At 48.2% G+C, this 21,795-nt stretch overlaps 1 protein-coding gene across 1 annotated transcript in view; it reads left to right on the forward strand.

Moving 5' to 3' along the window:
- The window catches only part of PRKCH (protein kinase C eta), a 274,168-nt gene that overhangs the window by 129,928 nt on the left and 122,445 nt on the right, over positions 1-21,795 (forward strand). The window contains exon 3 of the mRNA XM_062181544.1: positions 19,965-20,115. Within this exon, the coding sequence (XP_062037528.1) occupies positions 19,965-20,115 (151 nt within the window). The remainder of the gene's footprint in view (positions 1-19,964; positions 20,116-21,795) is intronic.

Consider the following 21,795-nt stretch of genomic DNA (forward strand, 5'->3'; position numbering starts at 1 on the left):
ATAAAGAACTTGATGATGAAGTGAACAAGACTGGCTCTAAAGAGGCCAGGGAAGTTCAAGATCTGTGTGCATGCGGGCAGGTATGCTAGGGCATGTGGAAAGAGAGCAAGTCAAATTAATTTTCATCTTAGTAAAATTTCATGGAATTATTTTATTCAGCTAGAGATGGTATAAAAAACTTGGTGGAAGTCTGATTTTTCCCTGTATACTAGCCGGAATAATATATACATAGGATTTTTTTTTAAGATTTATTTATTTATTTGGAAGTTAGAGTTGCACAGAGAGAGAAGAGGCAGAGACAGAGCGATGTCTTCCATCCGTTGGTTTACTCCCCAGACGGCCACAACAGCCGGAGCTGTGCCAATCTGAAGCCAGGAGCCAGGAGCTTCCTCTGGGTCTCCCACATGGGTGCAGGGGCCCAAGGACTTGGGCCATCTTCTACTGCTTTCCCAAGGCCCTAGCAGAGAGCTGGATCGAAAGTGGAGCAGCCAGGACTCGAACCTGCGCCGATATGGGATGCCGGGGCTGCAGGTGGCAGCTTTATCTGCTATGCCACAGCGCAGTGTCCCCAACTCCCAATATGTACAACATTTATGTAAAAATGGAATTAAAGTTTATTTCAGTGCAAAAAATTTTGAAACCCTTGCATTTTTCCCCCATAATACACATTTTCCATCAACTTTCTGAAGACCCCGTGTATGTATAAAAGACAATTATGAACCCTGACCTGTCTGGAACCTTCTTCCTCTCCAGTCTTTCAGTCTGGACACAGTCCTGGGTAGAGTTCCCAGGTGCGTTCCATGGAACCCACAGTAGGGTCGCATGCTTCCTCTCTCAATAGGAAGAACAGTTGCTAAATTCTCCCCCAAATAAGTAACTGTGTAAGAAAGTCATGGTTCGGGTTCCAGTAGTTATGATGCCACGTCTCGTATTGGAGTGCCTGGGTGCAATGCCCGGGCCCAGTTCCTGGCTTGAGTTTCCTGCCAATGCAGATAATGGGAGGCAGGGGTGATGGCTACGTGCACGAGGCATTGGGATTGCAAGCACAGTTCCTGTGCCTGGCCCCGACGCAGCCCTAGCTGTTGCAGCACTTGGGGAATGACCCAGCAGCAGCAGCTGGGCGCTCTGTTTGCGCCTCTTTCTGCCTCTCAAATAAAGATTAAAGATGAAGTGAGGAGGGTAGCATTGTTTAAAAAAAATAGTCATGGCTCACATGAAAGACAACCCAATTTTTTTTTTTTTTTGGCCAGGCAGAGTTAGACAGTGAGAGAGAGAGAGACAGAAAGAGAGTTATAGACAGTGAGAGAGAGAGACAGAGAGAAAGGTCTCCCTTCCGTTGGTTCACTCCCTAATGGCCGCTATGGCTGGCGCTGCACTGATCCAAAGCCAGGAGCCAGGTGTTTCCTCCCGGTCTCCCATGCAGGTGCAGGGCCCAAGCACTTGGGCCATCCTCCACTGCCCCCCACCCCCACCCCGGGCCACAGCAGAGAGCTGGCCTGGAAGAGGAGCAGCCGGGACTAGAACCTGGGGTGCCGGCGCCACAGGCAGAGGATTAGCTTAGTGAGCCACGGTGCCGGCCCCCAATTTTTTTTAAAAGCAAAAGATTTGAGCATTTGCTCAAAAGAAGAAATACGAATGGCCAATAAACCCAAGCAACCATGCTCAGCACTTTCAGGCATTAGGGAAATGCACATGAAGCCCACAGTGAGATACCAGCAGAATGACTAACTGTCGGTTAGACTGTGGAACGTTAGACATTCTCACGTTATTGGTGAGAGTGCAGAATGGTTCAATCGTACTGGAAAATGATCTGGCCGTTCGTTACAGGACCGAACACCCATTGATACCGTGGCCCACTAGTTCTTCTCTGTGTATTTGCCCAAGAGGAATGAAAGCATCGGCTCCTTGAATGGAAGGCAGATGCCAAGCATGGCGCGGTTTTGAACAGCTAATGGAATCAAAGGAGAGAGGATGTGTTTGGAGCTGATGGTTTGGAATCTTTTGCTTAGAGTGCTGCAGAGTGGACGCACAGAGAGGGGAATACATTCGTACCGCCAGTAGCTCTGTCTACAGTGAACACTGTTTCCACGATGAGTAGCTGCTGTGTGTGCATTTTAGAGCCATGCTATTAAGTATATGCAAATATGAGGGTTCTTCCAGAGTTCATGGAAAGTGTATGTTACAGGAAAACAACAATGCATGGATTTCAACATTTTTTGCACCAAAATAAGCTTATTTTGCATTCAATTTCCATGAGCTTTTTGAAGTTTCCTCATATAACACAGTTATGGTCTAGTAAAGCAAACCACTCACCTTTGTAAATTTGCTGCTTTTCCATTTCCAGTGATACTCTTTGTCTCGCAGTGTATTTTACCTGGCACTCACGTGCCTGCACTCCACTGCGTTTGGTTAGTATTTGCCTCACATCTTTTATCCTTTTATTTTCTCCTTTTTTTTCCTACCTATTTCAGGTTTGTGTCTTAAAAATAACTTGTCAGATTTCCTTTTTCTTTTATTGACTTGAGAGACAGACACAGAGAGAGAGAACTGCTGGTTCACTCACCAAACGTCTGCAGTGGCTGGGGCTGGGCCAGGCTGAAGCCCAGAACCTGGAACTCAGTTCGGGTCTCCCACGTGGGCGGCAGGGACCTGACTGCTCGAGCCGTCACTGCTGCCTCCCGGGGTGCCCATTAGCAGGAAGCTGGAAAGGAGAGTGGAGCTGGGACTCGAACCCAGGCACTCCCAGGTGGGACAGGGTGTCCCAAGTGGCATATGCAATGCCATGCCAAAGAGACCACCCCCAGGTTTCCTTTTCTGAAAGTAGATCGGGCTTTACCTCATCACCATCTCTGCCAACCCCATTTCCCCATCTCTACTGGTTTGAAAGCTGTAGCCTTTTTTTTTTTAGTGGTTATACTTGGAATTTTAACATGCCTGGTGTCATGAAGTCTAAAGTTAGCCCCTACTTTATGGTCCAGTTGAGCAATGTTAACAATCTTAGAAATGCTTTAAACTCCAATCATTTCCCTTCTGGTTTATGTGCAATTGTTCGGTAAGGTTAGCTGTCTTCTTAAATTTTTTTCTTTTGAAACTCCACCATAGATTTTTAGCTTACTCCATCACTGTCTGTTTACATTTATAAACTCATCATTTCTTGCATGGCTCAGATCTTCTGGGGATCATTTTCCTTTTTTTTAAAGTTTTATTTATTTATTTGAATTTCTTGTATAGTTTTTAAAATTTTTTATAAAAAAGATTTATTTGAAAGTCAGAATTATACAGAGAGAGAAGGACAGGCAGAGAGAGATCTTCCATCTGCTGGTTCACTCCCCAGTTGGCCACAACGGCCGGAGCTGCGCCAATCTGAAGCCGAGAACTAGGAGCTTCTTCCAGGTCCCCCACACCAGTGCAGAGGCCCAAGGACTTGGGCTATCTTCCACTGCTTTTCCAGGCCACAGCGGAGAGCTGGACCGGAAGTGGAGCAGCCAGGACTAGAACCAGCGCCCATATGGGATGCCAGCACTGCAGGCCAGGGCGTTAACCCACTGCGCCACAGCGCCGGCCCCGCATTTTCCTTCTTACAGTGTCTCCTTTGAGTTTATTCGGTGAAGACATTTGGTGGTGAGCAAGCTCAGTTTTCTGGAGTATCTTGATTTCGGCGTCATTCTTGAAGTTTCCCTTTCCTGGCTCACAAGGACTCTTCGGAGTTAGGCGCAGCCTCCCTGGCTGTTGAGCTCAGTTTTCCATCTGCAGAGAAGGCCTGCCGCTGGGCACGGAAGAAACAGACACCCTGCTGCCCACAGGGTGGTACTGAAGATGCCCGTCCTGCTTCCATGCAGCTCCTTTTCCCAGGACCCCCACCGCTGTCCTGGGACCTATGGGAACACTTTGTGTTAGGGAAGCCGGTTTTCTAGTTATTCCCCAACACACTGGTCCACCTGGCCTACTGAATACATTAATGATGCAAAACTGAGATCAAGAAGATGAGAAACAAAGAAACAAGAGGTTCAGTAGTTTCTTCCTGCACCCTGCATTCTGCTTTACCTTCTCCGAGCATGCTCCTCCCCTTACTGCGTTGGCCCCAGTAAGCCGTAGACATTGGCTAATAAGTATTTGTTGATGATGTTCAGTGGCAAGGTCGGAAGGTGAATACCGGGGATTCCTTGATCCTTACATTCTTTGTGTTTACTTCTCTTGCAACACCGTTCTTTGTTCTTCCTGCTCCGTCTCGCTTTCACTTGTTCCGAAACCTACACTAGGGTATGGCTTTATGTCCATCTTCCGAGAAGCTGCCCTGAGATGCCCCCATGTCTGGTTAAGGCGCCCACTCTTCCGCATTCCCTTGTGAATGCCTACCGTGCTTGGTCCTAGCCACGCACAGTGTGTCTCCAACACTAGGCTTTAGTTGTTGAAGGCGTTACTGTATCTTGTTCACCGTTCTATCCCTGTTTCCCACGGCCGTGTCCACAACTTAATGTACATGTTCAGAAGCTTCTGCTGAGTTAGCTTAGGATGGAGAGGGCAGCGCGTTTTAGGACCAATGTCATTAGCAAAAGATGGTCTGTCCAGGGCGGGCATCTGAAGCAGTGGTTCAGATGCTGCCTGGGATGCTTGGGTCTCATGTCAGAGTTCCTGGGTTCAAATCCTGGCTCTGCTCCCAACTCCCATTTTCTGCTGACATACGCTGTGGGAGGCGTGGGGATGGCTCTAGTAGTCATGAAGGTGCCACTGATGTGGGAGACCTGGCTGTGGATGCCCGCTCCCAGGCACTGGGAGGTGAACTGGCAGGTGGGAGCTCTTTCTCGGTCCCTTTGTCTCTCAAGGAAAATAAATCAATAAAAGAGATTTTTTCTGCCATTTAGTGGCCCAGATGAGACGACCAAATACCTCCTTCCCCAGAAATGATGTCTGAAATGAATGACACCTTGAGGTTCTTTGGCGCTTCATTTTAGCGGGAACTGTTGCAGCTTGTTGAACTGTTAGGTTTTTAACTGTGCTTACTGTATTATGATAAACTCTTGAATTAAAACTAAGATAACCAGACTTCTGTTAATTTGATACATTGAGCTGGTACCAAATACTCCCGAAGGTGAATGTACTCACTTCTTATCCAGCTATTTGAAATATTCATATATAAACATCTCTAGTTTTCCTAGGAAAGTACTAACTGTCACTAGAGATAAAGACTGGGTTATTATGGTAATAAAGGCAGAGCCTGTTGGATAGACTTTAAGAAAAGAGTACAGGCATTGGTGCTGAGGTGTCCTGGGCTAAGCCTCCACCTGCGGCGCTGGCATCCCATATGGGTGCCGGTTCCAGTCTCAGCTGCTCCACTTCCGATCCAGCTCGCTGCTATGGCTGGGAAAGCAGTGGAAGATGGCCCAAATGCTTGGTCCAGCTCCTGGCTTTGGATTGGCCCAGCTCCAGCCTTTGCGGCCACTTGGCAAGTGAACCAGTGGATGGAAGACTCTCTCTCTCTCTCTCTCTCTCTTCCCCTCTCTTTTCTATCTGTAACTCTTTCTCTAGAGAGAGAGAGAGAGTGAGAGAATGAATGCTTCAGAAAGTTCATGGAAAATGTGTATTATGAAAAAATTGTGCATGGATTTCAAAACTTTGCAATCTGTATTGTTATCCTAAACTAATGGAGCAGTCTCTGGGAGCAGAGGAGTAACAACACTGGGCCATAGGGAAGGGAATTTTTTTTTTAATTAATTTTTTTTTTTTTTTTTGACAGGCAGAGTGGACAGTGAGAGAGAAAGGTCTTCCTTTTTGCCGTTGGTTCACCCTCCAATGGCCGCCGCGGTAGGCGCGCCGCGGTAGGCGCGCTGCGGCCAGCGCACCACGCCGATCTGATGGCAGGAGCCAGGTGCTTCTCCTGGTCTCCCATGGGGTGCAGGACCCAAGGACTTGGGCCATCCTCCACTGCACTCCAGAACCACAGCAGAGAGCTGGCCTGGAAGAGGGGCAACCGGGACAGGATCGGTGCCCCGACCGGGACTAGAACCTGGTGTGCCGGCGCCGCTAGGCGGAGGATTAGCCTGTTGAGCTGCGGCACCGGCCGGGAATTCTTTTTTTCTTTCTTTCTTTCTTTTTTTTTTTTTTTTTTTGGACAGGCAGAGTGGATAGTGAGAGAGAGAGACAGAGAGAAAGGTCTTCCTTTTTGCCGTTGATTCACCCTCCAATGGCCGCTGCGGCTGGCGCATTGTGCTGATCCGAAGCCAAGAGCCAGGTGCTTATCCTGGTCTCCCATGCGGGTGCAGGGCCCAAGGACTTGGGCCATTCTCCACTGCCTTCCCAGGCCATAGCAGAGAGCTGGCCTGGAAGAGGGGCAACCAGGATAGGATCCAGCACCCCAACCGGGACTAGAACCTGGTGTGCCGGCGCTGCAAGGCGGAGGATTAGCCTGTTAAGCCAGGGCGCCGGCCAGGAAGGGAATTCTTTATGGAACCAAAAATCTATACTTTCATTAGAGGCTTCAACTCCTGTCGCAACCAATCCTCTGTTTACATTGTTCCAAAAAAAATTAGAGTTGTTTAATTTCTTCATCTCTTAAATTTTATTTTGTTTCTATTTAATTTAATGCATAATGTAATTGTTAAAAAACAAACAAAAACCCCAGCATAGCAACCAATAGATATGTTTCTAGGTTGTTAACTTCTGACAAGGATGTACAAGGGGATTGCAAAAAGTTCATGGAAAAATGGGATTAAAAGGTAAATTTATTTTGACACACAAAAAAATTTGAAATCCCTGCATGGTTTTTTCATAATGTGCATTTTCCTCAATGTTTTGAAGACCCTCATATTCATGGATTTTTTGTTTTTTTGTTTTTTTTTTTTAAGATTTTTTTAAAAATTTATTTGAAAGTTAGAGTTACAGAAAGAGGTCAAGACAGAGGCAGAGAGAAGTCTTCCATCCTCTGGTTCAATCCCCAAATGGCTGCAGTGAGGGGGGCTGGACCAGGCTGAAGCCAGGAGCCAGGAGCTTCTCTCGAGTCTCCCATGTGGGTGCAGGGGTCCAAGCACTTGGGCCATCCTCCGCTGTCCTCCCAGGCACTTTAGCAGAGAGCTGGATCAGAAGTGGAGCAGCCAGGACTCGAACCGGTGCCACAGCACCAGCCCCTGCATGCATGGATTTCAAAAATGTTTACACCAAAGCATTTAATTTCAACTTTGCATGAATTTTTTGGAGTTCTCTGTAAATGACATTTGTTTAAAGCAAGCTCTCTACGTGCCTGCCTCCACCCAGCAATCAAAAAAAGGGGTAACAGGTTGGAAGCCCCCTTGTTAGTGTTGCAAGAAATCTGGTCGTGTGATAAAGGTATTTGTTCGGAATGAGTCGGTGTATAATGAGCATCAGGACCACAGTTTTAAAAGCCCTGTGGAGTCAGCCACGCTTCCACTCCAGAGATGCACTTGGAGAAAGAAGTGAGGAGACTCTCAAGGCTAACATTCTGTAACGTTTTTCTAAAATCCTCAACCCAGCACTTGGGACCTTAGAAGTGGGAAAGAGAAAAACAAAACAAAAAGCTGAAAGGGAAATGGGAGAAGCCAAACTCAAGGGCTGGGTTCCTTTAGTTCTCAGCAGGAAGCACATGTTTATCTGGAAAAGATTTTGGTTGGACAGGTTGTTTGTCTAAGAATCTTTTTTGTGAGGAAGGAAGACCAGGCCGGGGTGGGGGTGGGGCGAGGGTCCCTGAGCTTTCAGTGCCTGGGGGAAAAAAACCCAGAGATTTCACAACAGAGAAGCCAGGCCTTCACAGCGGGGTGTTGCTGGCACCCTTAGCTTGCTTTTAGAAAAAGTAGTCATTAAAGGAAGGGAAAGTTAACATCGATGGCTGGAAGAGCAGGGACTTGGAGATGTTTTTGGTGAAAGTGTTTGCAGAGCAGCCATAGAGCCTGAGGCAGGTGACTGCCTGCTCCCCTCGGCCACCGAGATCTGTGATCATCTGTGTGGTCCAGGGTCCATGGTTCTGCCTGCTGTGGTTTCGGTAACCTGCGGTCTGAAAATAGGGATGTTGGTCTTGACTGTCAATAGAGAGGGGGTCCACGTTCATGTCACTTTTATCAGTTTGCTGCCTTAATTGGTCAATTTTATTATTAATTGTTATTGTTCCTGACTTACCTGGTCTACATTCTAAATCCACCTTTACCATAGGTATGTATGAGGGTGCTACAGAAAGCTCTTGATCAAAAGAGATTAAAAGATAAATATATTTTGGTGCAAGGACAATTTGAATTTGTTGTATAGTTTTTTCTTAGAAAAAAATTTTAAAAGATTTATTTACTTTATTTGAAAGTCAGAATTACACAGAAAGAGAAGGACAGGCAGAGAGAGAGGTCTTCCATACGCTGGTTCACTCCCCAATTGGCCGCAATGGCCAGAGCTGCACCAATTCAAAGCCAGCAACCAGGAACGAGGAGCTTCCTCCAGGTCTCCCATGTGGGTACAGGGCTCCAAGCACTTGGGCCATCCTCTACTGCTTTCCCAGGTCATAGCAGAGAGCTGGATCGGAAGTGGAACAGCCGGGGCTCGAACCGGCCCCCACATGGGATGCCGGCACTGTAGGCAGCAGCTTTACCCACTACGCCACAGTGCTGGCCCTTGTATAGTTTTCCATAGTAGGTCTTTCCGTAGACTTTTTGAAGACTCTTTGTGTGCGTGGATTTCAAATGTTTTTGCAGCTAAATAAACTTACCTTTTCATTCCAATTTCCAAGAATTTTTTGCAGTACTCTCATATTTTATCTTTGTAAACAAGGCCGCCACGGAAGAGTGAGGAGAGAGTCTCCCATCTGCCTCTGCTCCGACAGCTGAGGCCACGTGGGGGCTCTTTGTCCACTTCCGTGGCAATTCAAAGGTCGCCAGCAGGACAGGAACCCAAGGCTGGACATCTCCCCAGCCAAATTAACTGAAAACGGGAGGTGGGAGGGAATTTTCTGTCATTGATTATGTGCAGAAAGGAGTGACACGATGGTAGTTGACGATTATTTTTGTAAAATTTTTCTACCTAAGACCTCATTCCACAAAGAGCTTGGGAAAGCTTATAGAAGATACCTGTGGACTTACCACAGCTATTGTGGAGGGCGCTATGGAGGCTCCTCACACAAAGAGCAATAGATCTGCCGGACCTCCTGGCTGTCCCACTTCCAGGTAGAGCTGACGGAAGTGACATCAGCCTGGGACGGAGACACCTGCACTCGCACTGTTCGCAGTAGCGGAGATACGGAAGCCACCTCGGTGCTCATTGATGAAGGGATGGATAGAGAAAATGTGGTGGATGTGGAGGCACCCAGTGGAATGTTATCTAGCCATGAAAAAGAACGAATACTCTGACTTGCAGTAACATCGATGGAACTGGAGATCATTATATTACATTAAGTGACACGAGCCAGACACAAAAAGACAAATGGCACATGTTCTCTCTGCAGGTGGAAGTTTCAAAAACCACTTGATGGCAGCTTCATACACAAACACAGGGGTGCTGTGCACAAGATGGTCAGCAGGTCTCCCTTCTTTCCAGCAGCTCTGAGCAAGGCTGCAGGATGCACCTGCTCCCCTTGTGTCCTGGCTGAAGTGGCAAACTCAATCTGTGTAGGTCAGGGCTCCCAGGGCCCGAGTGCCCCTGCCTGGGAGTGCCCCGTGTATCCTCAGACCCCACCCAGCGCCTGAAAAGACTGGCATAGGTGACTGTGGAAGAGTGGTGGCCCCTCCAAGAGTCTTCCTCCTGGCTGGAGCTCCCCCTGCCCTCGCACCACCCCTGAGCTCAAAGTGACTCCCTTGGGAAGCAGGGGCAGGTGGCCAGGCTGTTGTTGGGGCTGCCCTGCAAGACAATTTGTATTTCATTGGTTGAGTTTTAGATGGAGAAAAGCAACATTATACTTTAGTGAAGTGTGCGTAACTGTTACAATGCTGGGGTATCTGTGTGACTTACCCTAGGGGTAACCTGTGGATGTTACTGCACAGAAGGAAGCAATGGATTGCATAAGCATTGTGACGTCAGTTCTTTCAAGGGAGTACCTGTAGATAGAAAATCCTTTGTTATGAAGCTAAATACTGAAATAAATAGACGTTTTTGGCCAAGTAGCTTGACTCAGAATGTTGCTAGGCAGATACATAAATATAAAATACAGCAGCAGAAGTCTGACTATTGAGATTCTTTGTTTGGATCCTGAAAGTAACCAAGAATCCAAAAGTAATGAAAATGTTGCTTTATTGGATCCTTTTGTCATTTACTTCACTGTATAGTTCTGGGATTAAAAAAAAAAGATTTTTAATTACTTCATTTTAATTTATACAAGTTTGAGCCCATGAAGCAATGACTATTTCTGTTTAATCTCCTGTGATACAAAACTTTTCAAAAGGTTTCTGTTTATAAAATTGAGTCCTAAATGACAATAATAAAAAAGTTAAATCTGTAGGGTTTTTTTTTAAAGATTTATTTATTTATTTGAAAGTCAGAGTTACACAGAGAGAAAAGGAGAGAGAGAGAGAGAGAGAGAGAGAGATCTTCCGTCCACTGGTTCACTCCCCAGTTGGCCACAACAGCCGGAGCTGCGCCAATCCAAAGCCAGGAGCCAGGAGCTTCTTCTGGGTCTTCCATGTGGATGGGGGCCCAAGCACTTGGGCCATCCTCTGCTGCTTTCCCAGGTGCATTAGCAGGGAGCTGGATCAGAAGTGGAGCACCCATATGGGATGCTGGTGTCTCAGGCAGCAGCTCAACCCGCTCTTCCATGACACTGGACAAATAAATGTACCTTGTATTCAAGTTTTCCACCAACTCTTTGAATCCCCATCTTACACAAATAGCAGCACTGGATGCCCTACCCCTGTTTTTGTTGGCCTAAAGAATAAGGTGGAAAATGCCGGGGAATTCATGGCCTCTTTCCCCAGAAGCAGCCATCAGCTGATGAAAAACAAATGAGAGCTGGAGGGTAAATACCCCAGACCCCATGCCTGCCCCCAACCCCTAGAGGTGTTCCACCAGCTCCTGAGAGCCTGTGAGGGGCATGGGACCCCCTGCCCCCCACTGGAGTCCTGCATTTCCTGTGAGTTTCCTTCCCTATTCTGCTTCCCCACTGTTGGGGATTGCTTGCAACTTAAGTGCTTGCTCAGGCTCTATCCCTAAGGAAATCCAAATGAGGACAGGTGTGGACAGAATGGACAGCAGCAAGCCAACTGTGAGCGAAGGATCTCAAGGCATCTCTTGGGTTTGTGTCTGGGTGGCCCCAGGGGTAGTTGTTCGTGCTGTTCTCTCTTGTGTGAAAGAGGGTTGAGTGGGGCAAGTGGCAAGGTTTAGGTACCTGGGGATATCTCAGGCTGATGCTGAGAAACTTCTTGGAAATAGGTTTAGGGGCCAGCACTGTAGCGTAACAGGGCACATATGGGCACTGGTTCGAGTCCCGGCTGCCCCACTTCCGATCCATCTCCCTGCTAATGTGCCTAGGAAAGCAGCGGAGGATGGCCCAAGTGCTTGGGGCCCCTGCATCCACATGGGGGACCCAGAAGAAGCTCCTGGCCTGGCTCCTGGCTTCGGTCTGACCCAGTCCTGGCTCTTGTAGCCATTTGGGAAGTGAACCAGTGGATAGATGATCTGTGTGTGTGTCTCCCTATCTCTCTGTAACTCTAACTTTCAAATAAAGAAATAAACCTTATAAAGAAAGAAAAGAAAAGTAAGAAAGGAGGGAAGAAGTTTAGCAGCTGGAAGCCCTGTAGAGTTTTTTATTTGGGATCCCTCTGTCTCCAAGCTGTTGTTGGAAGTCAGGAGGAGATGAATGAACCACCAGAAAGACCCCAAGGGTGGTGTGCCCGGAACTTCAGCAGGGGCACAGGCTTCGGGACTGGGGGGAGCCCAGTGCTGTTGGTGGGCCAGGACCCTCTCGTGCTGAGAAAGGGAGAGCTTCTCCAGACCCCAGAGATGCAGAAGGGGAAAAGATGATGGGGTGGGTGGGGGTGGGAGGTCAGAGCACGTGGTTCACAGGATCACCTCCAGGGGCGCTGCTCTGATCACCTTTCTGGCCGGAGTGAAGGCTGTGAATGGGCTCCGCTCTCTTGGGTGTTCAGGAGTCACCCTGGCGACATTGTTCCCCCTGCTCACCTGGCTCAGGACGCCTGCCCCTCGGTCTGCGGGTGGGAGGCGTCCGTGTAGCTGGGCTTCCTCGAGGAAGCCACATCTCCGAGAAACTCCGTGCTGCCCCATAGCGTCGGCCGCTCAGGCCCTTGTGTCTGACCACTCTCTCTGAATCTGCAAAGTGCTGTGAGTCGTTTCGTTAAGTTCTGTGTTTCAACAAGTACAGAAGCTTCTGTACTCCTTGGTGCCATGCTAGGGGCTTTTCCCTCCCTCCCTCCCTCCCTCCCTTCCTTCCTTCCTTCCTTCCTTCCTTCCTTCCTTCCTTCCTTCCTTTCTTTCTTTCTTTCTTTCTTTCTTTTGGATTTATTTATTTATTTGAAAGTCAGAGTTACACAGAGAGAGAAGGAGAGGTGGGGTGGGGAGGTCTTCCATCTGCTGGTTCACTCCCCAGTTATCCACAACGGATGGAGCTGCGCCTATCCGAAGCCAGGAGCTTCTTCCGGGTCTCCCACGTGGATGCAGGGGCCCAAGGACTTGGGCCATCTTCTACTGTTTTCTCAGGCCATAGTGGAGAGCTGGATTGGAAATAGAGCAGGCAGAACTCGAACCAGCATCCATATGGGATGCCAGCACTGCAGGCAACAGCTTTACCTGCCACACCCCACGCCGGCCCCCCCTCCATTTCTGAACACCAAACCTTTTGCTGCAGCCTTTATCTGCGGTGCTGGCACAGTTGTCAGGAACCCTAACCCTGTGTTGGTTCACCTCCTTCCTCTTTTCCAAACCACTGTTCATCTCAGCCCCTTTATAAAATCTTCATTATCAGAGGACTGGATGAGAGACTCCTGGGATGCAGGCTTCACTCAGCGCCCACCCAGTGCCCTCTGCCACTCGCTGGTGGCCCTCGCTGGCTGCAGAGCCTTGCTGGACTGGGTGTTAGTGTCCTGATCTCTCTCTGGATCGTTACTGCCTCAGACGGGGACCATCTGTGTTTGCATTTTCACGCATCATTCTCCACGCACACGGTTCTGTGATCCGATGGCTGCTTACTCAATGCGTGTGACACCGTTCAGCGCAGTTCTCATGCGACGTTGTCTCACGGTCTTCTAGGGATGGGGTTGGGAGACGTACACAGCGGCCCGTTTCCTGGTTCTTTCTTGACTAGGAACGTCTGTTGACTCTAAGGCTTTCCTGTTTTTCCTCACAGTTGCTCCTTCCCACGTGCACGGCTGATAAAGCTAGTATCTCAGGAAGAAAAAACATTTGATAGTATTCCTCAGTAGCTCAACAAGAGCGTGGGTTCTGGAGTCCCCACTCTGTCACTGGCTGCTTGACCTCGCTTAACCTTCCAGGGAGCTTCTGGTTCTTTCCAGAAAATCGGTCACTTTCCAGGGACACCAGGGAGACCCAGTGTTTGTAAAGGGCCCGGTGGCATAAGGCCGGGGAGATGATCAGGAGAGGAAGATTCTGGAGACAGTCCTGCTATTGGCTAGCCAGACAAATTTTGGGCACGTTGGCTAACTTTTCTAGATTTCAGTTTTCTTTTTTTTAAGATTTATTTATTTATTTGAAAGGCAGAGTGATATATATATATAAATATATATATATATAGAGAGAGAGAGAGAGAGAGAAGTATCTTCCATCCACTGGTTCACTCCCCAAATGGACACAACAGCCGGAGCTGTGCCCATCTGAAGCCAGGAGCCAGGAGCTTCTTCCAGGTCTCCCACACAGGTGCAGGGACCCAAGGACTTGGGCCATCCTCTACTGCTTTCCCAGGCCGTAGCAGAGAGCCGGATCGGAAGCGGAGCAGCCAGAACTTGAACCAGCATCCATATGGGATGCCAGCCCTGCAGGCGGCGGCAGCTTTACCTGCCACACCATAGCACTGTCTCCTAGATATCAACTTTCTAGGTGTTCTCTCTTCTTCTAGAACATCGGACAGTTGAACTAAAGATCTTTTCTACTTCCGGAACTTTGGTAATTATGCTGCACAGACTAACTCACTGAGTCCTCGGAGCAGAACTTCGGGGAGCAGACTCGTTCTGCAGATGAGGCCGAGGAGGTCGGACGACTTGCCGAAGGTCAGGGGAGACGTGGGGTTCGCAGCAGAACTCCAGGCTCCACACTCTACCCACTACACCACGCTCCCCTGCCCAGCGTGTGGGAAGCTCGCTCAGCCTCCTTAGCACAGTCCCTTGAAGACAAGCCACAGAGCTCAGTAATCGCCGTGCCTTTGCTATTAGGCAAATTCAAGTTACAGGTTGAATCACGGGGCCAGAGACGTGCTACAGCGGGTAAAGCCACCACCTTCAACGCCAGCATCCCATATGGGCGCCGGTTCAAGTCCTGGCTGCTCCACTTCTGATCCAGTTCCCTGCTAATGGCCTGGGAAAAGCAGCAGAAGATGGTCCAAGTGCTTGGGCCCCTGCCACCCATGTGGGAGAGCCAGAGCAAGCCCCTGGTTCCTGGCTTCAGCGTGGCCCAGCTCCGGGTGTTGCAGACATCTGGGAAGTAACCCAGCAGATGGAAGATCTCTGTCTCCCTCCCTCTCTCTGTAGCTCTTTCAAATAAAGAAATAAATCTTTTTTTAAAGTGTTAAATTGTATTTTACACTGAATCAGACTCACTTCCTGTGTGCATTTTGTAACACTAACCCTGGGAATTTAAAAATACCATGCCACAGATTTTCTCTCTCTGATTTCATTTGCCTGCAGTCATTTGAAAGTTGCTTCTGCCCCACACTGGAATGTTTCAGAAGTACCTTCGAGTACATGTTCTTGCTGCTGGAGTAGAGAGCGTTCAGTTCCTTAGGTGTAGGGAGAGGCTAAGGAGGGTGAAGTCTTTGCTGTTTTTGAGATAAAGCCAGCAGCGGTTTCCCAGCACACAGTCTCACAGGTTTCAGTGCCGCAGGGCTGTTTACAAATGAACAACGCCCCCACCCCCACCCCAGGGGGTTAGCCCATGATTCCCAGATTGATTTATTTATTTGAAAGTCAGAGCCAGAGCTGTGTCATTCCGAAGCCAGGAGCTTCTTCTGGGTCTCCCACATGGATGCAGGGGCCCAAGGGCTTGGGCCATCTTCTACTGCTTTCCCAGGCCGTAGCAGAGAGCTGGATCAGAAGTGGAGCAGCTGGGACTTGAACTGGCACCCATGTGGGATGCCAGTACTGCAGGCGGCAGCTTTACCCACTGTGCCACAGCGTGGGCCCCGAGTCTGAAGTTCTTAAAATGAGCACACGATGGGATGACATAGAATTTTCCTGTGAGACAAGTCAGGGTTTCTGGCCACTGCCCCAACGCCTGCTGAGGTTGGAATAAGGATTTCCCTGCTAAGGCACAGAGCCAGCTTCCAGGGACCTGAGGGGCATGGGTCGTGGTTTAGGAGCCAAACAGAAGCGAGTGTGGGCTGCAGAGGTTGTTGGGGTGGCCTGATGCTTCCCATTGAAATGGGATCTGAACGGTGTACGGTCTGACATTAAATCCTCCGTTTAGTCCTGTAGAGTCAGTTCTAAGGAGACAAGCGGCTGCTGCAAACGTGAGGAAGCGCCTTCCGCTCTCAGTGGTGAAGTGGGTTCCGAGTCTGTAGTGCAAGTCGGTGCCGTCCATCCGGAGTGGTGACAGTGAGGCCACTGGAAGCCACAGGGGTCCCTGTTTTCGTATGTGACCGTAGGTTTTGCAGATGGAAGGTGCATATGACCGTGTGTCTGCTTTGTAAACAAGGAGACTTGCATGCAAACTAATCCAGGAAAGAGAAGGGTCAAGTTCAGTTAGAGTCCACAGCCACAGGTGAGGGAGCTGAGGTACCTGGACAGAGGTGAGACACAGCCACAGGGTGTTGGACATTGGAGAAGCTGGAGGGGGCGCGATTGTGTTCCTTAGGCGTGGAGGCAGATAGGAGAAGTGTTTGTTAACTAGCAGGGCAGAGAGAGGAAAGCATGTTCCTGGAAGGGCCAAAGGCGTCAAGATAGGACTGGGTGGGGTCAAGATAGGATTGGGTGGGGGACAGCTCTAAGTGGCTTCTTCCTAAGCCCCTGAGACTGGGAGAGATCAGCTGCCAAGCTCGTAGATCAATCCACTGCTATGGCAATAGCTGCTGAGGGAGGAAAAAAGGGATTCAGTTCATGAAACATTAAGAATGCAACTGAGCTGACCTTTTGCCCAATCTTGGCAGGATTAAGGGATTAAGTCAATTCTTGGTAATTAGACCCCCAGGGAGAGTTTAATTTGCATCTGGGTATGAGAAGTGTTTAGTAATTCTGTACAGTTTGGCTCTGGTTGTACAGAGCTGGGTCTCAGGCTGGTAGTGCAGGCTAGGTACTGGGTGATACCATCAGCATAGGGTTCTCATCTGCCCACCAAGAAATATTCAAATACATAAATTAACAGATAACTGAAATAAGTTTTTAAAAGTTTGTGGCAAATGCATATTATGAAAAAACTATGCATGGATTCATTTTTTTTTTTTTGCACGAAATGAACCTGTCTTTTAATTCCATCTTTCACAAACTTTTTGAAACACTCGCCTGTGCTGTCTTCTTGAGAAATATAGGAAACCTGAGAATGGAAGTAAGTAGGCTGTTGCTGAAGATTAAACACACCCCAGACCCAAACCGAAGCAGGCAGAATTGTAACTGTGCTGGAGCCCACCGCACCCAACCTTGTCAAAATGGGCACATTAGCAAGCCTTTTGAGTATTGGCTAGCGGAAGAGTTAGAACGTGGGGGACCTCTGGTTCTCACGCGTCCATCTCGGGTAGAATTGGACGTCTGGAATCTTGCAGCAGGGAGGGGAAGATGTTAGAGTCCAGTTGAGGAGCAGAAGGCAGAGTTGCTCTGGACTGTGTGCAACGGGCCCGCTTGGTAATGTGACAGAAGCTGGGACCGTGGATCCCCTCCAACAAGGGAAGTGGAGACACTAGGACCTGATTTGCATTCTCTTCTGTTTCAGCTTTGGAGTGAGCAGCCCTTTGAGTCTGTGCTTTGTATCTCGGGAAGTGAAAGTCATCAAAGGAATTTCAGATAGTGGTTAGCTGGGTGGGGAGAATTGTCCTTGTCCACCCTCAGGGATGGGAAGCCACAGCAGTGACAGCCAGCAGGGTAGGTCTACAGTGAAGGAAAGCAGTGTTTGTGACTGTTGGCATTTAAGACACCAAAAAGGGGGGGCGGGAGACTCCTATGAAACAATATTATTTTTTTTTTCTTTTCCTTCTGAGACCATAGCATGATTTAAATTGTAGCATACCTTTTGATAAGTGGAAACTTAGAGAACAGAAATTTTTTACTTAAAGTGTAGCTTTCAGAAATTGGAATTCAGAGCCCTGCCCTGGTGTGCATTCCCCAAATTTTGGAACTTTCCAGGTTTTTTTTTTTTTTAAAGATGTGTTTATTTATCTGAAAGTCAGAGTTACACAGAGAGAGGAGAGGCAGGGGGAGGGAGGTCTTCCATCTGCTAGTTCACTCTCCAAATGACTGCAATGGCCAGAGCTGCACCAATCCCGAAGCCAGGAGCCAGGAGCTTCTTCTGGGTCTCCCATTGCAGGTGCAGAGGCCCAAGGACTTGGGCCATCTTATACTGCTTTCCCTGACCATTGCAAAGAGCTGTATTGGAAGTGGAGCAGCCAAGACTTGAACCGGTGCCCATATGGGATGCCGGCACTGCAAACAACAGCTTTACCCGCTGGCCCCTTCCAGAGTTCTTCAGGCTGAGGGGCGGTGGTGGTCCCGCATTTGTTGAGCTCCTGATGGGGCTGCTCACCTCGACTGGGAAGGAGTTACTGACCTGGGACTACAATGGGATCAAGTCTGAAAAAAAGAGTCATTTGGGAAAATACCTTCCTACACCTGAATTCGGCTTTCCTTTCAAATTGGTTAAGACCCATTTTCTGTGTGTGCATTAAAGGAGTGCGTGTTTTAGATCAGGAAAAACGAGTTGGGCCTCTGCACGTGTTTGGGGGGCCCATCTTTGCTAGATCGTCGACCTTTTACTGATTTCTACACATCTAAGGAGTAACCCCTTGTTAGGTGACAGAAATCCCTTCCCCACTTTGCTCCCCCTTTGTGTTTTCTGACTCTTGCCGAACAGCAGCTTAAACTTCCTAAGTTACAAGTCTGAACCCTGCATGGCTGGAGAGTTCTGTTCCTTATCTCATTTGGACCCACGTATTTTTCTGTCCCATCTTGTGTTCCTATAATTTCCTCTTTAACATGTATTTGAAATTCTTTGGAAACGGGGTACAAAGCCACAGCCAAATGGAGGGATACATGTTGGTACCTGTATATAGATGGTGATTATCATTCACAATATCAGGTTGTTTAACTCGAAATAGCTCCAGGAGAGGATATTGAATGTTCTCATCACAAAGAAATGAGTGTGTTTGAGGCGGTGGATTACCTGGGCATGCTACATTGATCAATACACAACATATGAAAGTAACAAGGGGCCGGCGCTGTGGTGTAGCGGGTAAAGCTGCTGCCTACAGTGCTGGCATCCCATATAGGTGCCAGTTTGAGTCCAAGCTGCTCCATTTCCAATCCAGCTCCCTGCTGTGGCCTGGGAAAGCAGTGGAGGATGGCACAGGTCCTCAGGCCCCTGCACCTGCATGGGAGACTCGGAAGAAGCTCCTGGCTCCTGGCTCCGGATCGGTACAGATCCAGCCATTGCAGCCATCTGGGGAGTGAACCAGCGGATGGAAGCTTCTCTCTTTCTCTGTGTAACTCTGACTTTGAAATAAATAAATAAATCTTTAAAAAAAAATCCCGAAACATCACCCTGTACTGAGTGAAGATGTGTAATTTATTATCTGCGAGTTTGAGAAGAAAAATTTTTTATTTTTTCTGGGCTTTTAGCAAGTTGTTTTTGCATGATTTCTTAAATTTCCTCTGCATAAGTGGTTAATTTAAAAGCACTGTTAGGAAAGTAAGCTTTATTTATTCACCACAAGTCTCTGAGTACGTTGGAAAATTCTGATATAGTCATGTGGCAGACGTATTTACTATGTTAAGTCGTGCAGTTTTCAGGGTGTCCCAATCGGGAGCCACACTCTTAAAAAGGTGAATTTAGGAAAGGACCTTTGCAGCTCTTCCAAGTTCATTTCCACGCGTTCCAGGTTCACAGAAGTGGTCCTGTGTGACTCCTTGTGGGCAGTTCCCTCATTCACGATGAGGGCACACCAGGATTTAAGGGAACCAATGACAAGGCCTATCTCATCGGCCAGCGTTTGCATCCCGTATGTGGACCTGAGGCCCCAGCCAGCCAGCCAGGGCTAGGAGACCATGTCGGCGTCACATCCTGGGGGTGGGAGCCCTGGGGGACTTGTGGACAGTGCTGGGGGACTGACCCAGGGTAGCCCGTGGTAACCTAAGCGTCTCAGGAGTTCACGTAGGTCGAACGTTTAACAAGTAGAGTCCTAAGGTCATCAGGAAGTGTTGAGGATTTTTCAGAGTGTTTCAGGTCTTGAAGAAAGAACAAATGTGGAGCGTATTTGGTTCTTTTTTTAAATGCTACTTGCTCATATTTTTTTAAAAAATAATTAGGCAGAGAGAGAGAGAGAGAGAGAGAGAGCTCTCCTTGGTCTGCTGGTTCACTCCCCAAATGCCCACGATGGCAGCAGCCAGAACTGGGAGCTGGGGCCTCAGTCCACAACTCCTAGGTGGGTGGAAGGAATCCACTTACTTGAACCATCCCTTCTGCCTCCCCTGGGGTCTGCTGAATAGGAAGCTCGAGGCAGGAGCCAGCCCAGGCTCTGTGATGTGCAACACGGGCTTCATAACTGGCACAGTGCCTGCTAGGCCAAGCACCTGCCCCAGAGTATGTGACCTATTAAACTTTCTCACATTTTGGGTGTGGCTAGATACATTTACACATTTTCTTTCTGTCTGTCTTGTAACCTACAGCTACTCTCCAGAGAGACCGAATCTTCAAACATTTTACGAGAAAGCGCCAGCGGGCGATGCGAAGGCGAGTCCACCAGATCAATGGACACAAGTTCATGGCCACGTACCTCAGACAGCCCACTTACTGCTCTCACTGCCGGGAGTTCATCTGGTAAGAAGCTCGTCTGCTCCTCAGAGCTTCCCCGGAGTGGAGGCTTGCTCTGCTTAATGTGTGATTTCGGGAGGAAGTTTGCAGCCAGTAGAATTAGAAGATAAATTTATCTTGGTACAAAAAAGATTCGAAATCCATGCATATTAAGGGCCTTCTAAAAGTTCATGGAAACTGTGTATTATGGAAAAACTGTGCATAGATTTCAAAGTGGTTTTGTTTTTAAGATTTCTTTATTTGTTTGAAAGACAGAGTTACAGAGAAGCAGAGAGAGACAGACAGAAAGAGAGAGAGAGAGAGAGAGAGAGAGAGAGAGAGAGAGAGAGAGGTTCCATCTGCTGGTTCACTCCACAGATGTCCACAGTGGCTGAAGCTGTGCTGATTTGAAGCCAGGAGCCAGGAGCTTCTTCCTGGTCTACACACAGGTGCAGGAGCCCAAGGACCTGGGCCATCTTCTACAGCTTTCCCAGGCTATAGTAGCGAGCTGGATTGGAAGAGGAGCAGCTGGGACTCGAACCTGTGCCCATATGGGATGCCAGCACTGCAGGCGTTGGCTTCACCTGCTACGCCACAGCGCCAGCCTCTCAAATAAACTTACTTTTAATTCTGGTTTTTTTTTTTTTCTCAAGCTTTAAAAAAATGAGTTTTCATTTTTTTTCAAAGGCAGAGAGAGACACAGACAGACATAAAGTGATCTGCCCACTGGTTCATTTCCCCAAATGCCTATAGTGGCTTAGGCTGGGTCACTCTGAAACCAGGAGTTAGGGTCTTTATCCTGGTCTTCCAGGTGGGTGGTAAGGTCCCAAGTACTTGAACCCACACCTGGTACCTCCCAGAGTGTGGATTAGCCAGAAGCTACAGTCAGAAGCAGAGCTGGGATTTGAACCCAGGCACTTGGGATGTAGACATCACAAGCAATGTCTTACCTGCTGTGCCAAATGCCTACCATTTCCATGAACTTTTTGAAATACCCTCGTAATGTTGACCCAATAGTTTTAATCCCCACTGCAAATTAAATAAATACAGTGCATATCCAAGTTTTAATTATTATTTTTTCATTTTGGTCAATGGGCAAAAAGCATAAATCCAAGAGAGAAGCTAAACAGTGAATAAATAAGTAATCAACAGAGTGGATAGTGAACCCCGAGGAAGAAACACTAGAATAGTTGTAAGAAGGCGTGAGTCACGTGATGAGTTATGGGGGTCACTAAACACACAGTACTATGTGGCTGACAGTACTGAACCTCAGTGACTGGACACCACAGGCTAACCCCAGGTGATATTGAGAGTTGAGAAATTCTAGAGATTTAAGATCTTACTATAGAGGGGCAGGCGCTGTGGCCTAGGGGGTTAAACTACAACCTGGAGCGCCGGGATCCGCTGGTTTGTGTCCTGGCTGCTCCACTTCCAATCCAGCTTCTTGCTAATGAGCCTGGGAAAGCATCCAAAGATGGCCCATATTTTTGGGCCCCTGCACCCACCTGGGAAACCCAGAGGAAGCACCTGGTTCCAGGCTTTGGCCTGGCCCAACCTCTGTCATTGTGGCCATTTGGGGAGTGAAGCAGATGGACTTTCTCTCTGGTTCTCCTCTCTCTCTCTGTAACTCTGCCTTTCAAATAAATAAAGAAAAAAAGAAAAAATAATCTTACTAGACATACAACATATGCTTAATTCTCAATGGCA

The sequence above is a fragment of the Lepus europaeus genome, chromosome 22 (genome assembly GCF_033115175.1).
Source record: "Lepus europaeus isolate LE1 chromosome 22, mLepTim1.pri, whole genome shotgun sequence".
In the NCBI taxonomy this organism is placed as follows: Eukaryota; Metazoa; Chordata; class Mammalia; order Lagomorpha; family Leporidae; genus Lepus; species Lepus europaeus.